Genomic DNA, 16,894 nt, shown 5'->3' with positions numbered 1-16,894 from the left:
GCACCTTCCTAATACTGGGTTAGAACCCCGTTTCTTACTTTGTGGCATAGATTCAACAAAGTTCCTCTGAGATTTTGGTCCATATTGGTGTGATAGCATCACGCAGTTGCTGTAGATTTGTCGAAACATTCGGATACAGTGAACTCGTCATGTTCAAGCAACCAGGTTCATATGATTTGAGCTTTGTGACACAGTAAGTTATCCTGCTGGAAGGACCCATCAGAGTTGGTACACTGTGGTCATAAAGGGCTGGACATGGTCAGCGACAGCACTCAGGTAGGCTGTGGTGTTTAAACAATGCATGGTTGCTGGTAAGGAGCCCAAAGTGTGCCACAAAAATCGCCCCCACACCATTACACCATCACCTAATCATAATTACAAGGAAGGGTGAATTCATGCTGTTTTTGCCTACCAACCAAATGTCGTGACAGAAATTGAGACCCATCAGACCAGGCATCTGTCGTCCAATTTAGGTAACCCGTGTGAACTGTAGCCTCAGTTTCCTGTTCTTAGCTGACAGGAGTGGCACCCAGTGTGGTCTTCTGCTGCTGTAGCCCATCTCCTTCAAGTTTCGACGTGTTGTGCATTCAGAGACGCTCTTCTGCATAACTTAGTTGTAAGAAGGAGTGATTTGAGTTAGTGTTGCCATCCTATAACTCCTCTGACCCGCAGCGTCAAGAAGACCTTTTCGCCCAGAGAACTGGTGTTTAAACCTTCTGTTTGTGAGGGGCAGCCAATCAGAACAAAGTTGACTTAATTATTGTTTCAGTGAGAGGTTGAGATGATGTTGTGAAATGTGACTGATGCAAGGCTACTCTAGCAGAGTCCAAGAACAAACGTATGGAGCTGAAGATGAGCATTATGGGTCCTGTTAATTATAATAAATAGCAGAATGTTTCTGTATGATTTCTTATCATGTTAAGGATTAGTTGTATTAAAATATGGCTTTTTAAGCATTGTCATTATTCCTCTTTCCAATTTGTGCCCTTGAGTGGCCACTCTGCACAGAACCACAATTTACATGTCTTACTGTCAGTGCGTGTTGAGTGAAGACAAAAAGAGCAGGCATTGGTCATAGCAGCATTGAAAGGTGCTGGTATATTTAACATTGGCGTTACAAAAAACATTTCAAACAGAGTGATGCTGTGTCATCAAGTCCAAACAAATAGACATGAAAATCAATAAACGGCATGCTCCCACTTAAGACAAGTGACATTCCCAAAAAAGGTTTTGTTTTTTTTTTCATCAATGGATTCTTTTAATAACATTTTATAAGCAATAACATATTCCATTTTATAGAAAATAAACATCTCTAGGAAATACTATACACAATTATATTAGTACATCACATTTTACATTTAAACAGCATCAAATACCTATATACACCATTAAATAATGAGCTTCATAAAAGAGAAAGTTTGGTGTGGCATTTTTGCACTTTCTTTTATGCCCTAATACTTAAATATGTCTCCTTTTGAAAATGACCGGTACTTTAACTGACGCCCCGCACGGGGCATTGTTATATAGCATGGCGGAGTGAAAAGAGGCTACATTTTTCGATACACAAACAGATGGGTGTGTGTGTTTCATGACATCAGGATTGAATGCACGTCTTTCCTCGCGGCTGTGGTGTGCGAAATAATCTCGAAATGTTGTTAACAGGTAATACTTCTTGAACTGTACATAGATATGAAGTGGATGGACTGACTCCCGGTGGGTCCTCTGAGCCCTCGTCTGCAGCTTGTCGAGTGATGATGGTGGTGTCTGCTGTACATACTGACTGTGCGCACAGTTGAAGTAAACTCTTAAACAGAGTTCATATTTTTTTTCTCATTTCCATATATTTATATATATATATTTTAATTTCTGAATAGCACAAAGCCGGACATATACCAAGGGTGACGCAATGATGTTTAGCCATAATGCACATCAAAATACATCTCCGGAGATAAGAGCCTTATATTAAAATACTGCGTCCATTTTTTTTTCTCAACTCTTCAGTATCAGAATATTTCGAGCCTGTGAAGCACATCATCATCATCATCACCATCATCTTGTACGGTTTCCTCATCCTCACCTGTTTCATTTTGTCTCTTGTTTTAAACACAAACGCGCACATTGAGATACATCCAGTGGTTGGCTGCTGTTTTTTTCTTTTCTTTTCTTTTTTTTTTTTTTTGACGCGTGACATCTTGAGTTAGAGAAGCAATTCTTCATACTCCCACAGACACATATGCACAAACACACTGATGGTGTGCTTGGAGAATGACAATTCTATGGTTATCACATACAAACACATGCGCGCACTCTCACACACACACACACACACACACGCACATATGCACCTCTTGGCCCACAGACAAGGTGGCCAGAGGGATGTCCCTGTCCAATCAGTGTCCGCCGAGTGTCTGAATATGATAGCAACCCATCCGAAGGCAGAACACACACATGCGTTCCTCGCTCTGCATTTCAAACGGGTCCCCATGTGCACTGGCCTTAGGCGCACAGTCTCTAAAGCGCAGCCTACCCTCCTGTTAAACAGTGTCACTGCCTTCTGCCTTGCAGTCAGGGGCTCAGTTGAGAAAGCACATTTCTAGGGCGGCTTCAAGGAGCAGCTGTTCTCTGCAGAGCTGTTTTTCCACTGTTTGTATTGCTCCTAGCTCCACTTCAGCGCTGCCTTTTAACCCTCCCCCAGCCACACTGGCTGGCGTGCCTGTTCGTCATCAGTCGTCACCGTGTCTTTAGGAATAGGGAGTGGATTTTGCCTCGCTGGATCGGTGTTGTCTGGCGGAGAGGTGATGGTGTTGGCGATGAAAGTGATACACAGGAATATCTTACAGGTCCTGTGAAGGAAGTGCACAGATGTAAACACAAAGTCAAAAACACAATCGGGATACAAATGTGTGAGGTGTGCCAGAAGTTTTCCTTCCTCGCCCAGAACTCTCGAGCTCTTTTCTCATCATTTCCTGTGACTTGTGAGGCTTTTGTGTGCTCGAATTTAAGCACCTAAATTCTCAAAAGCTGCAGTAAATGTGCAGACAGGTAAACTGCAAGCGTAGGCGTCTTCTGTGCAGATGTTGGTATAATACAATGCTGAAAGGGATTCTGTGCAGATTTGCAGAGTGAAGGCATTAAAGCAAGCTGGCTCCGGTGTGCTGGAGTGGGGAGATGGATGCAGCTGACCAGTGAACCAGCTCGCCTATGAAAGACGCAGCAGGAACACCTCTAAATTGTGCTGGTGTGGTGGTTGAGGAGCACTTTCTTTCCCCCTTCTACTCTTCTGCATCCCCTGGTATCTCTTCCACTGTCTCTCTCTCTCTTTCTCTCTCTCTGAACTGCCAGCTGCCCATCCTTATGCCCTGGATTCAGACCAGCAGCATTGCTCTCTCTGTTTTATCTTTCTACTTTCAATCCTTCTACTTCCCCCCCTTCTCCTCCCTCCTTAAAGCCTACCTCTCACTCCTTTTTTTGCTTTTTCCTCTCTGGTACAACTCATTTTCCTTCACACCTTCAGTCCCGCTTGTTTTCTCCCCACCTCTCTATCACAGAGTGTCGCTCCCTTTGCTGCTCGTCTCTCTTGTTGCCCTCTTTTTCTCCTTCTATCTCCGTCTCTTTCAGCCTGCCACTCTCTGATGTAACTGCCCCCATTCGTCTTTTGTTCCCACTCAGTTGCAGCACAAAACGCTCTGTTTTTCTCTCTGCCTGTCTGTCTTGCGTTCACTATGTGTATATGTGTGCGAGCTTTCAGGCAACCTGTTAATGAACCTGCGTGGACTCTCACAGTGTGTGTCCGTTAGCACTGGACAATCCACAGCTGCAGGCAGTGCGTTTGTGTGCATTTTCCCCCCCTCAGCCCTAAAAGCAAGTGAACGCAGGCGAAAGGGAGAATTTCTTAGGGGGACCCATGGGTGGGGTGGTTGTGTGCTTGTGTCTGTATGTGTGCGTACGTGTGTGTCTGCTCTTCCCTTTGATTAAGCCGCTCGGCGTAAATTGGCACGGCACAGACCCCCCCCCACACACATGCAGACCTTCAGATCCCTCAGCTGATGACAGCTCTGCCTCAGCCTGCTAACAATAATCTATCCCTCTCTGACTCGCTCTCCTTTTCTCTCCGTTTCTCACACGCTATTTCTGCTGCTTAGACGTGGGAGTTGAGGTGAAGAGAGGAGTGGAGAAGATGACAAAGAACGAGGGAGAATGGGATGAGGAAAGATGAAGGGAGGACGACTGAAAACGGAAAAGGGAGCTCGCAGGAGATGAGAGGTGAACAGAGTGAGAGACTGGAGGGGGGGGGAGAGAGCTGGAACAGCAGGGTAGCAGCAAAGCAAAATAAGGGGAGCGGAGGGGGGGAAAAAAAGGAGGAAGGGAGAGAAATAATGAGAGAAAGGAGAGCAAGAGAGAGGGAAACGGTGGAGAGAGCATGTGGGGAAGATAGCAGGCAGTGATGGTGGGTGGGGTGTTTTGATCAGCAGCCAGCTTTTCATCCCTGTCAGTCTGCACAGAGGAGAACAGGAAAGGAAGAGGAAAAGAGGAAAGGAGGGAGGGAGGGAGAGATGCAGAGCGGGGAGGGAGGATGGGAGGCTACTGCCACTGCTGCCTCAATGCACCGCTGCTCCCTGCTGAATGTCAGCATCTCTAGCACCCCCTCCCCCTCCACACTCCCTCCCTCATTTGACCTTCCTCTTTTTGCCATGCAAACGCATCGCCACCAGATGGCGTCTGCCCTACAAGGAAAAACTGGATGTGGAGGAGACCATTCGAATGAACTCGGAGAACAGTGACCCTGCAAATGCAGCAGTTTGAAGTCACAGTAGCAGGTGACGGTAATAAATGAAGGGCGCTCGTGGCGGTTGATGTGGTGATTTTAACTCGCTGAGGTACACTGGGTACACGTAGAATCGGTAGGAAGAGTCTTCATGTGGCAAAGAGAAAATGGTACTTTATGCCAATCTACAATGAACATCAGCTGTGTTTTTTTCTTTTTTTTCCTCTGCTTTACAGGAACTGACGGTTGTGTTTCCTGTTCAGCACCATATCATCTGTTCAGCCAAGGTGCTGCTGTTTGTTATAGAAATGTGTGAATTCAATTTTTTTTTTATCCCTGTGCTGAGGAGGTGGATAAAGAAAGGGGCAGGGGATGGTGGGGGGGTGTTGCTGGCGGCGTTGGTGTTAGGATCGGAATGGAAAGGGAGGCCAGGTGAGGAGAAAGAAAAACTGAACTTGTGTGCTTAGGCATATGTGTAAACACTGATATCTGATGTTGCCTGTGAAATGCTGGGGAACTGTTAAACTAACTGTTAAAGCAGGACGAAGTAATAAAGCATGCTTTCACTAGTTTAGTGGGTTTTTTCTCCTTACCTCGTGTTTAGGACATTTGATGGAGAAGTCATCCTCGTGGAATGTGCAGCCTGTGCAGAAAGAGAAAAAGCAAAGAACAACAGAATGAGGTGTGAAATCTCAGATTCACATTTTACTTTGAATAAAAACTATACCAGGAGGCTAATCCTGACAACAACAACAACAACAACAACAATACAAACCAACAGCTCTCCTCAAAAAGCACAAATGAATGGAAAAAAAAAACGAGCTAAATAAAAGAGCGATGCAAGCGAGGGAGAGCAACAGAGGAAAGAGGGAGACTGAGTGGATAAGTTGCAATGCAGACAGGCAGGCAGGCAGGCAGTCAGATATGGCTGGTGCACTCAGCGGGATTAAAAAAGGGCCTCGCTCTGCTCCCTGTGCTGGCTCGGCAGACGTGGCAGACCGTTTAATCCTTGCACTGTACTTCCTTGGCATGAGATAATATAAGGGGGAAACCATGTTACACATATGCTGACACACGGACACTCTCTTGTATTAACAGCAACCACACACGAGTGCTGATGGAAATGCACGTTGGCGAAGTTGTTATAAGGTGTGCATGGCAGTGTTCTGGCAAGCATTTGGAGAGGAAGGCATGAACGCGCACACACACATGCATGCTCAGCCTCCAGACAGCAGCAGCGTGGATGGATGGAGCCACAGGGGCTGTGGTCAATAATACACACACACACACATACATGCAAGCTCAGCCTCCTCCCTCTATCTCTTCGCTTTCTCCTTTTTGCACACTCCAGGGTTCCACTTTCCTCTCATCATCCCCTGTATTCAAAGCTCCCTTCTTCATTCCCTCTCTCTTTTCCTCTTCTGCTCTGCCCTAACACTCTCAGACATCTCTTCTCGCACTCAATAATGCTACTCCTTGATGCGTTTTTTTCCCCCTCTCGCTCTCATTTAACCACAACCACTTCCCCTGCACTCTCTTTTCATTTTTTCCCACCTATTTTTCTACAGTTGTTCCCTCCCAATTGGCCTCTCATCCCACACTCACGTTCACATTCCCAATTTCCCTCCTCATTTCTCCCTTCTCTTCTTAGCTTTTTCTTGTCTTTTTATCCCCCTGTTGCTCCCTCCCTCTCTCGCTGTGGTCTCTTACCTATCTCTTTGGCGCAGACATAGTGGTATTTATGAGAGCAGCCTCTCCAACAGCAGCTGAGGGACGCCCCCACAATCTGGCACTTGTAGCAGCTCTGGGGTTAGTAAGACAGATGGACATATGGATCAAGACCAGTAAAGAAACAAACAGTTTGACCAACAGAGGCACATTCAGAAAGGGAGAGAAAAGAGGGGAAAATGTTAAAAGTTTTCAGCAATTCTGAAAGATATTTCTTAGCATCCAAACACATGTCAGATTGGTCTAAGATTCACTGATGATAACTGCTGTCGTACCGTTTGGGCTGAGGTGTTGGCTGCCTCCTTCAGTCCGTATAGCCTTCCAGCTACCATAATTATCCCCTTGGTCCAGATGGCACAGTTTTCATGGGCCCAGTGCTCCTTAGCCTCTGCCTCCATTTGTAGCCTTTGGAACAAGCTTTCATTGCCCTCTTGGCCCGTGGGGGCTCCTGTGTTGACGGCCTGTAGCTGCTTCATCCTCTTGAACCTCTCTCGGAGAGTTAACCTTCGTAGGCCACCTTCCCGACCCGGTCTTTCCATTCTTTCTGCCCGTCGGAAACGCCAGTGGTGCCTGCTGCTGCTACTGCTAACACTTCCCTCTTGAGCGGTTGCTTCTGTATTTCCTTCCTTTTCTGGGGTGCCCTCAGTCTCACTCTTTGAGGAGTTGCCCGGTTCTTCGCTGCTGCCGCTGTTGTCGTTGTTGTCGTCGTTGGTCTTGTCCAACTCTTCCCTGAAGGCTTCTGTGTGTGTAATCGTCAAGATTTTCCGTGGAACCCCATCCTCTGTGTAGTAAGGTCCACATAAATCACCTAAGTCTTTGAAGTTTGCCGGTTTCCCACACAGGCAACATGTCAGACACCTCCCAACAAGATCTTTATTTATTGTGGGTCCCTGCAGCATGGCAGCAGTGTGTGGCACTACCTTTGCAACTGTGAAAGGATTCCTCATTCTGAGGATGCCCTTTTTTCTGCGTCTCTGAAATACGACCGCATCCTCCGCCTTGTTGACTATGGCACACCAGGAAGAAAAGTCTCTTGAGTTGTTAATCCGTACATAAGGATAGAAAGACAGTTTAGACCTTTGATGGACCCATCTACGCCTGATCCTCTTCACAGAAATGGTCTCGGTCCGTTTTTCTGATACTGTCACTACAGGACCGATAACACACGTCTCCTCGTTTTCTGTGTTTCCTTTTTCCCTTCTTTCCCTTTCTTGTCTTTCTTTCTCCTCTTTTTCCTCCTGTTCACATCCTGCTGCCCTCACTACTGCCTCAATTACCTCAATGGCATCTTTCATCCCGGGTTTTGGCCCGGGCTTTTTGTGGATCTTAATTGGCTTGCCAGGAATCGGCTCTGTTGAGGCTTTGCTTCTTTTCCTTTTAGCTGGGCTTGCTGATGGTTTTCTGCCTCTTCGAGGTTTATGGATGAGGTCTGTACTGGTAACCTGGGGAGTTTCTATGATGTCATCTGTGCTGATTGGCAGAGGTACTGTGGGCTCTGTGGGGTTCACCTTGTCCTCCACACTCTCCTGTTGCTCGTCTGTTTCAGTGTTAGCCTCCTCAACTAAATCTGTTTCCTCTGAAGAGGACTGGCCTTTTCTTTTCTTCCTCCTTTGTTTCAGGTGCATCTCATGGTTGTTTTTGATGGCCCTTTGCTTTGCTAGTCTTGGTGTTGTAACTATTAGACTCCCTGCTTCCAAGGCTACCACTGAGGCATCTGTACTCTCCACCATGGCCCATCGCTTCCTTTTAGTCCTCACAGACTTGGCGGCAGCTGTAGATACACCTTCTGAGGCCTCTGGTATCCACTCACCTGGAGTGCTGCCTTCTACTGCGGCCTCTGAACTCCAGACATTATCAGCTAGAACATCCGGCTCTGTCCCTGGTTTAATATCTTCCTGTGTTGCTTCATTTTTATTTACAACCTCTTCTTCCAGCCCTTGTCTCACCCCCTCTAGTGTTGGTGCCTCTGGACTCATGTCTTGCTTTTCTCTGTCTTGTGTCACCTCCACTTTCCTCTCTCCCACCTCAAGTTGCTTCTCTCCATCTTGTTGAGACTCTGTCACCTCAGTGCTGTTCGTCACAATAGACGTCTCACCTTCCTTTAAGATACGCTCAGGCAAAGCCTTGGTTGTCATGTCATCAGTCAGACTGCTGTCTAGCTGGGGAATTGGGAGGTGTTTCTTTGAGCTAGGAGATGTAATCTTCTGCACCATGGCCTCATATTTCTGTCCTCTGCCTTTGCGTGGTGGGAGAACTTTTGTTTTAGTGGGGCACTGAGGAGGCACCACGGGCGGGTCACTAGTGATGTCAGGTCCACTGGTGTTGGCCAGAATGTCTTTGGTTATGGGAGTGACCACAGGTTCTTTCTTAGGCGGCCCTCGCTTTCTTCGTGGGCCGCGTGTGACCTTCTCTTTAGGTGTTGGGACGGCCTGTTCCAGCAGGGCGGGCTGAGGCGGTAACGTTTTTGGTTTGGGTTTTGGACCCCTCTTTTTTTTTAATGGTGTAGAAAGTTCTGAAGTAGGTTTCCGTTTTAGTGGAAGGGGGATCTTTTCCTCAGATTGCTCAGGTGGCATGTGTGGTGTGGGTGGGTCTCCTGTAACTTCATTATCTGTGACTGCAGTCTGAATGGGGGAGAGCATTTGCTCCACAGTTATGAGCTCTTCTTCTTTAAGAGAAACATCGCTGGCTTTAAATTCTGTGACTGTCTCTGTGAGAATATCTTCACCCATTATTTTTTCTTTTTCTTTTGACAGTTTTTCCTGGGAGGGCTTCCTGGATCTCAAAACCATATTTTTGCTCTCGTTCTCTGGCGTCTTTAGCTCATGGTGTGCTTGTTGCTCCTCTTGTGTTGCTCCCTGGTTTACTTGTGATATTGTAGATTTCAGGCTCTTCCTACTCCTGCTTTGCGGCCCCACGAAAGGCTGAGTGGTTTCTTCCTGCTGCAACAATTTAGGTCTAGTAAGTGAACCTTTGGGCCGGCCCACTGGGGCCTTGATGGGTGCAGTGTCAGTGTGGGACAAAATGCCTGGAGACTTGGGTCCAGGCTTAGGTCCTGGTTTTGCACCTGGCTTGAGAGCTGGTTTTGGACCAGGTTTTGGTCCAGGTTTTAATCCAGGTTTTGACCCAGGTTTTGGTCCAGGCTTTGAACCTGGTTTGGGTCCTGGTTTTCGTTTTATAGGAGTCTCAATTTTCGGTGGCAGTTCTGGTTCATTTGGCAGAGGTTTTGGTCCCTGTTTTGGTCCTGGTTTTAGCCCTGGTTTTGGGCCAGGTTTTTGGGCTAGTTTAGGCCCTTGTTTTGCACCTGGTTTTGACCCTGGCTTTACACCAGGTTTTGGCCCTGGTTTTGGACCAGGCTTTGAACCTGGCTTTGGGCCTGGTTTTCTTTTTACATGAGGTTCGGCTTTAGGTGGCAAATCTTGTGCGTTGAATGAGCGTGTGCACATTCGTGAACGAAAACCATCATTTAGCATTTTGGGAGTCTGACTCACAATAGATTCCTGATGGGCTAGATCCATTTGATCTGAGAATAGCTCGGTTTTGCTTGGAGGCATGCTTGTTTTCTGTGTGTGTGAGTGGCCTCCTTCCTCTTCCTTTTCCCCCTCCCTCTCCAAGCTTAGCTGTTGCCTGATTCCCACACCTGAATGCATGATTCTTCTTCTGCCCCTGGCATGCTTACGTCCAAATGCCCTCGGCTGAGCAGATGGAGCCACAGGTTCTGGTTTGGCCAAAGGGGTTACAGCGCTGGAACAGCTGATGCCTGGTTCCATGTCCTCGTCACCTTTTTTTGGGGAAGGTGGAGTGTCTGCCCAGGAGGGGGCTGAGGGAAGTATTGACTTCCCTGGTAGTTGAGGAGAGTCTGGCTCCAGCACTTTAGCATCACTGTGATCAATATGATCCCTGGCCTGAGATGGAGGTGTTGCCTTGTCATTGAGAGCGGAGAAGACTGGCATAGCAGACTGAGGCTGAGGGGCAGTGTCACCAATTGCTGACTCCATTTCAGAGGCATCTGCTGCGGCCGTTACTGCTGCTGAGTTTGGATGGGCAGGTCCCCCTGCAAACTCATTGTCAGAATGGAGCTCAGCAGTCTGGCTCTCTGTCTTGCTGCCAATATCCCCAGACATCTTTTCTAATTCATCTCTTTTATTCATGTGCTCCTCATTCGATGACTCGGTCAATTCCCCACCCTTCCCCAGTTCCTCCCTCACCTCTACAGACAGAGGTGGTGAAAGGGAACATTTTTCTTGTTTCTCTGTTTCTTTTTGTTCCTCTGCATTGGTTTTCTCCTTTTCTCTCTCTTCCTCTTCACCCTCTCCTTCATTGTCCAGGTCTCTTGTGTCTCTCTTGTCTGAGACACAGTCTTCCAAGGCCTCAACTTGAGGAGTTGGAGACGTGTTTTCTGAGCTGTCCTCCTTCCCTGTGGAGTATTGATCCTGCTCAAGGTCACCCCTGGAAATGAATGGCAATGTTTTCACTGAGCTCTCAGATGCAGTTGGAGACTCGGATTTGTATGTCTCTGATTTCATCTCCTGGCCAAAATGATCTTTGTGGCTGGAATCAGACAGAGCTGCCGGTGACTGTTCAACCGAGTCTCCTGCATTAGGTTCATATTTAGTCTGGTACACTGTCTCCTCATAGCAGTAGGCTTTTCCTGTCCCCTCTTTGTTTATTTTGCTGTAAACATCTGGACATTTCTCTTCATCTGACCATTTTTCTAGCTTCTCTCCACATTTTGTCGTGTCCACATCTCTCTCACTCTTGTGGTCAGGCGTCTTCTCTGTTGTCAATTCTTCTTTATCAGAAGACTTCTCTGTCCAGGCCGATTCTTCGAAATTCTCTTTGACAGGCTCATTGATGTGCTGCATATCAGAGGGAGAATCTTGTTCTTGCTTCATGGGACTGGGGATTGTAATGCTTGTTGGAGATCTCTCGTCACTAATGCTCTTCACTGGAGTGCTCATGCCATCTCCTCCCTGCCCTGATTGACATCTAGCAGGGTCAGGGGTGAGGTTGTGCAGACCTGAGTCGCCAGACCTGGTAGACATGTCATCGGGAGATGCCATGGAGCATGAAGAGGCTGTGTCGACGCTGAGCTGTGTGTTGTTATGGGCCTGGGCTGGACTTCTGCCCTGGCCAAAGTAGTAGTAGCCCCTCTCCAGCGGTTCATCGCTGCTGCTGGAGTAGCCACCCTCATGGATTTCCATGGGCAGCGGTTGATGCTGTGGGGTACAGTAAGCATCCTGTATAGGTCCCCCACCCACACTGCCAGCACTGTCTGGATATGGAGGACTTTTGTATTCCTCACCCTTTTTGGAGGATACTGCACTTCCAGCACTGCTGTTGCTCCCGCCACTGCTGCGCTTACTGCCTTTTTTGTTTGCAACCAGGGCCTCTGAAAGCAGGAGCTGCTGTACATTATTAGAGATGCTCTCCACCTGAGAGGTGAGAGCATTCAGACTCCACAAGCTGGGGTTTGACAATAGCTTCTCTGAGAAGCGTTCTTTCATCGTGGGGACCTGCGGTGTTGTGGAATAGCTGTGCGGTATGCTGGGTGAGGGGTGTGAGCGTGGGGGCATCAACATAGTGTTGGCACTGGCTTGTTCCTGCATGCCAGCTGAAGATGATGAAGAGGAGGAGGCTGCTCCAGGTGTCATAGGTGGCTGGCTATACTGGAATGACTCTGGATTGGTCATTAACGGTGAAGGGGTGGAACTGTATGAAGGGGAACGCCCCACAGATCGGGCTGGGGAGTGGCTCGAGGAGGGGCTACAAGTCTGATAATACTGTTCTGGGGACCTGACAGGCAACTCTGAGAGACAGTAGTTTTGTTGGGCTTGGCTATAGTGTTGGTATTTTGGATGGGGTTCCTGGGGGTTGGTCATGGGCTGCTGCTCGTAACCTCTGGAGGGAGGCTGCTGATATCCGTAACTGTTTTGGCTCGACCTGTAGGCCCCCTGCTTCAGATTGCCATGGCTGCTCATTTGTCTGCCATACTGAGAACCTGGAGGCAAGTTGTACCCTTTGTAACAGTGGGGCATAGGGCTGCACTTTTCCATGTATGTAGATGGAGAGGGTGAGTGCTGCGGGTAGTGCAGGTGACTCTGGGGATACATGAGAGGTGAAGGGGAAGGGTTGGGAGGATGGGGCTGGTGGTGGGGGCTGGTATAGACAGGGGTAGAGGGCTGGTGGCACTGGGTCTGGGAGTGGCCCAGCATATTCTGCTCCATGTACTGGGAGGAACTAGGTGCAGGAGTACCACTAGACTCCAAACGTCCTACCATTTCCTGCTCATACTGTGCTAACTGGGCTGGGTCCTCCCACTTCTGCTGGAGGTGGCCCTCGCTCATATATTGGGCTGAATAAGTTCCTGGGCCCATGTGATTACTGTAGCCCCCGGGACCCTGCAGGTGCTGACTGGGATTCGGTGGGGGCACTTTGCTTCCTCTGAATGATTTCTTTGCTTGTGAGGGTGCTGAGCCCCCATTTCCACTCCCATTTCCTCCGCCATTTCCTGGGTAACCAGCGTAGGCTTGCTGGCTGTAACAGTCCTTAGGTCCGCCTCCAATTCCTGGTCCTCCAGTTGTCGGCATGCTTGTCGGGTTTGCCAAGGAATGTGCCTCATAGCCTGACCTGGTGTGCCCCGGGCCTGGGCCTGGATGTGGACCGGGTCCTGGGTGCGGGTGTTGTGGATGGGGATGATGCGGGTGTTGCCGGTAGGTCTCCAGGCGGGATAATTCATGGGGCTCCTGCTGGTAGCAGGGTTGGTTGCTGTGGTAACCCCCGCTGCGCTCACGGAAGGACTGCATAACGTTCTCCGTCTGTAGCCAAAGCAGGGAGGGGGAGGTGAGGTGAGACGGGAAAGGGGAAAGGGGGGGTTGGGGGTTCTGGAGGCAGGGAGAGAGGGAAAAGTGAGAAAAAGAAGAAATGATGAGGGTTAGTGCTGCTGAGCCTGGAGTTCAACTATTCTGCATCTTCTCCTTTGATATTCAGTGTCTAAATCTATTTTTACTTTCACCTGGAGTCAAAGGAAAGTTCTCCCTTTCTATGAGAAACTAATGATGACAGTTTTTGTACTCCGGCTCACAAACATTCAGACACACAGACACAGGTACATGCACCGTTCACTCCTTAAATATATTCACTTCATCACCATAACATGATTACCAGTGTTGGGCAAGTTACTTTGAAAAAGTAAGTAATTATAGTTACTAGTTACTTCTTCAAAAAAGTAACTGAGTTACCAGATTCTAAAAGTAATTAATTACTTGAAAAGTAACTATTGCGTTACTTGCCTCTGGGGTCCAGGGTATAATTGGCCATTTTAACCACTTTTGATTTTACCTCGACATTTCACCTTTAAAAACTATTTACTTTGCCTTGTTTGGTATCATTCTTTTCAGCACAACCTCACGTGTCTGAATTTACAGTTGTTTTCATTTTGATATACTGTATTAACACAATTGATTTAAAATCAGACAAAAACATCAAATCCGAGTAGAAAAAGTGATATTTTCACTGTAACAACCACAAACATGTTCATTGAATCATATTTCATAACCTTAAATGCAAATATAAATTGTGAATTTTAAAATCGTATGCACAAGTTTTGCACACAAGTTATTTGCAGCCATTTACCTTTTACTCTTTTTTTTTTTTTTTTTTTTTAAATAACCATTTCAAACTATTTACATAACAATCAGGTGTTCTGCATTCATTAAGATGCCACACAAATTATTTGTGCCACTCCAAAAAAAGAATTTCTGTCCACTATAAAGGAGAACATCACAGCCTGATACCTGCAGGTCTGACAGCAGCAGGTGTATCACTCCTGTTTTCTAGCTGGAGACAGCAGTCACCTCATTGTTCTGACACACAACACAAAACTATCCACAACACTACACACTAACTACACAAGACAACACACTAGCTACACCCTCCAAACACGCTAAACGTCACATATCTCTCAACATCTCAAAACTCGCTCTTTTTTTTCCTGCTCTTTCTCGCTCTCTCTCTCTCGCCGTCACTCCTAAAATTCCCCCTCTTCCCTAAACAACCAAATGTCATGTTGCCATATAATTTTTTGATTGGTCGACATGGTGCATTTTTCCACCAACAGGAACGGGCGTTTTTTTGTTTTGTTTTTTAAATTTTTTGGTCATAAGCAGAGAGTGCTTGCTAGCGCTGTCCTTAGACAGCAAAAGTGATGAAAATAATGAGGAAAAGACGCCGTGTATATTGTTTATCATGACTGGTTTTACGTGGCCTATCAACACAATTTAAAAACTGGTATATATCACCTTATTGCTTTGTCATCTTGAAGTGGTCATGTTATTGGCTTACCACGACTACTATATTCTTCCTCAGTCAAACAGCAGCACTCATGCAATTGTTTTCCCCCTGAGCTCCAGGTGTTGTGCCAAAAAGTGATCGTCTGGCACAAAGTGATTGCTGTCCGTGGGAGCGTGCGCAGCTGCTTAAAGCTGCAGCACCCAGATTACTTTCAGCTACTTCCGTGCAACTGATATAAGATGCGGTAAGCTGAACACAGCCGTCTGTTTGCTGAAAAATAGTAACGCGACCGCACCGCATTTTCTTGTTAGTAACGGTAACGGCGTTGTAACGATAGGAATAGTAATTAGTTAGATTACTTGTTACTGAAAAAAGTAACGCCGTTAGTAACGCCGTTACTTGTAACGCCGTTATTCCCATCGCTGATGATTGCACAACAATAACTGTGTTGTAGATTTTAGAATACTACCAGCTGCTAACTGTTGTCCATACGTGAAGAAATGTGCATGTATCGGTGTGTCTCCTGGATCTTTTTTCAGTCTTTTCACGATGAAAGGTGTCGCACTGAACTTTTGAAATCAGCTATTTATTTATCATATAAATAAATAATGTTTGTACGGGTGTGTGTGAAGATGCAGGCGTGCATAAGCGAAGCCAGGCACATGTTCACAGACTGCAGGTAGGCGGGATAATAACAATGATGTGTGTTTAATGTTTTTAGGAGATTATTTGTAACCGTTTCAGGTCTCAAAACACGATCCACAAACTTCTTCTTCTCCTTATTTTCCTCAAGCTCTTCCAGAAAGTACAGTTTCTTACATAAAGAAGCATTGTGAAGCAATATTTTCTGGCTTGTTTTTGATGCAGCATTTCATGAAAGGTACATCCAAGCCCTCTTTTTCTCCCCGCCTCTCCTCTCCCTGCTTTCTCCTGCACAGATGCAAACTCCAATTTTCTCCAAGGGGAAGCAGGAAGTGCTACACTCTGTGTTGGTGTGCATGCTCTCAGTACACCAGAAGGGGTTTTATAGTGTTTATGTATGGTATATCTGAGCGAATGAGGGGATGTTTGCCTGTAATGTGTGTATGTGTGCGTGTGATGGAGAGGTGCAGGGTGGTGACTGTTTTGTGGTTTTGTTTTTTTTGAGGAGGGGAGGTGCTTTCCTGCATTCATATAAAAGAGGAAGGAGGGGTGGAAAGTGTTCTTGCTCTTGATCTAAAAAAGGAAAAGCGTCACCTGGAGACAGTGCACTGAGCCTCTGTGAATGTGTGTGTATATGTTTGAGTGTATATGTGTGTTTGTTGGGGAGCTTCAGCACAATATCCCTGCATTCAACCCACCCCGGGGACAGTGGTGCATCCCACCAGATGCACAGTAGCATTATTCATCACAGAAACACGGAGTGTGTGCGTGTGTGATAGGAGAAAGCTGTGTGTGAATGTTGCGTACATTCTTGCATGTTTGTGAGTGATTTTATGGGCGTAGGTTTGTGCTGTACAGTGTAGGTGTACAGATGTTGGTACTGCTTAATTATACACAAACACAAATGCACACAGATACAGATTCCTGTTGAGATTCTTTGTCCTACCTTCTTCTCTGCCTGCAGCCTACTGTGGCTTCACCTGAGGTGGTGTATATGTGTGTTTGTGTGTGAGTAGGACACTTGTTTACACAATGACCTATATAACATGCTTGTAGAGGACAAGGACCAAGCCTACCAAGCACAGTGAATAAGATGGCCTCAAACACACTGCATTTGATGTCTGTCTGTCTCTGTTCGTCTCCTCAACAGTCCACTCTCAATAAGGATTAATTGGACTTTTAACCAAATGTGTGCATGTGTATGTCTCTCTCTCACACTAAGAAGCAAATAAACCAAAGGAATGCCTTCCCCAATCAATTTACTTCACCTCCATCAGTCTTTTCTCTTGTACCCAAATGCACTCGTGCATATGCCAGTGTCTACATTCCAGGCACGTCTCTCCTCCACCTCTGTGCTGCGCCTCCTCCTTTCATAGCCATCTTCCACAGAGAACCCTGGCATTGTGGAGTTGGCCGACTGCTATATTTATGGTTGCGCTATGCCACAGCCTCGGTAGGGGTCAGAGAGGA

The 16,894-nt window shown here is 46.9% G+C and overlaps 1 protein-coding gene across 1 annotated transcript in view; it reads right to left on the bottom strand.

Annotated features, from left to right (window-relative positions):
- Window positions 1-1,091: 1,091 nt before the first annotated feature.
- Window positions 1,092-16,894, bottom strand: part of LOC134626169 (retinoic acid-induced protein 1) — a 52,894-nt gene continuing 37,091 nt past the window's right edge. The window contains exons 2-5 of the mRNA XM_063471736.1: window positions 6,769-13,374; window positions 6,476-6,569; window positions 5,359-5,408; window positions 1,092-2,843 (exon numbers count right to left, since the gene is read on the bottom strand). Coding sequence (XP_063327806.1) covers window positions 2,835-2,843; window positions 5,359-5,408; window positions 6,476-6,569; window positions 6,769-13,296 — 6,681 coding nt within the window. The 5' untranslated portion in view covers window positions 13,297-13,374 and the 3' untranslated portion in view covers window positions 1,092-2,834. The remainder of the gene's footprint in view (window positions 2,844-5,358; window positions 5,409-6,475; window positions 6,570-6,768; window positions 13,375-16,894) is intronic.

Source organism: Pelmatolapia mariae, linkage group LG4 (genome assembly GCF_036321145.2).
Source record: "Pelmatolapia mariae isolate MD_Pm_ZW linkage group LG4, Pm_UMD_F_2, whole genome shotgun sequence".
NCBI lineage: Eukaryota > Metazoa > Chordata > Actinopteri > Cichliformes > Cichlidae > Pelmatolapia > Pelmatolapia mariae.
This window is presented reverse-complemented; position numbering and strand designations above follow the sequence as displayed.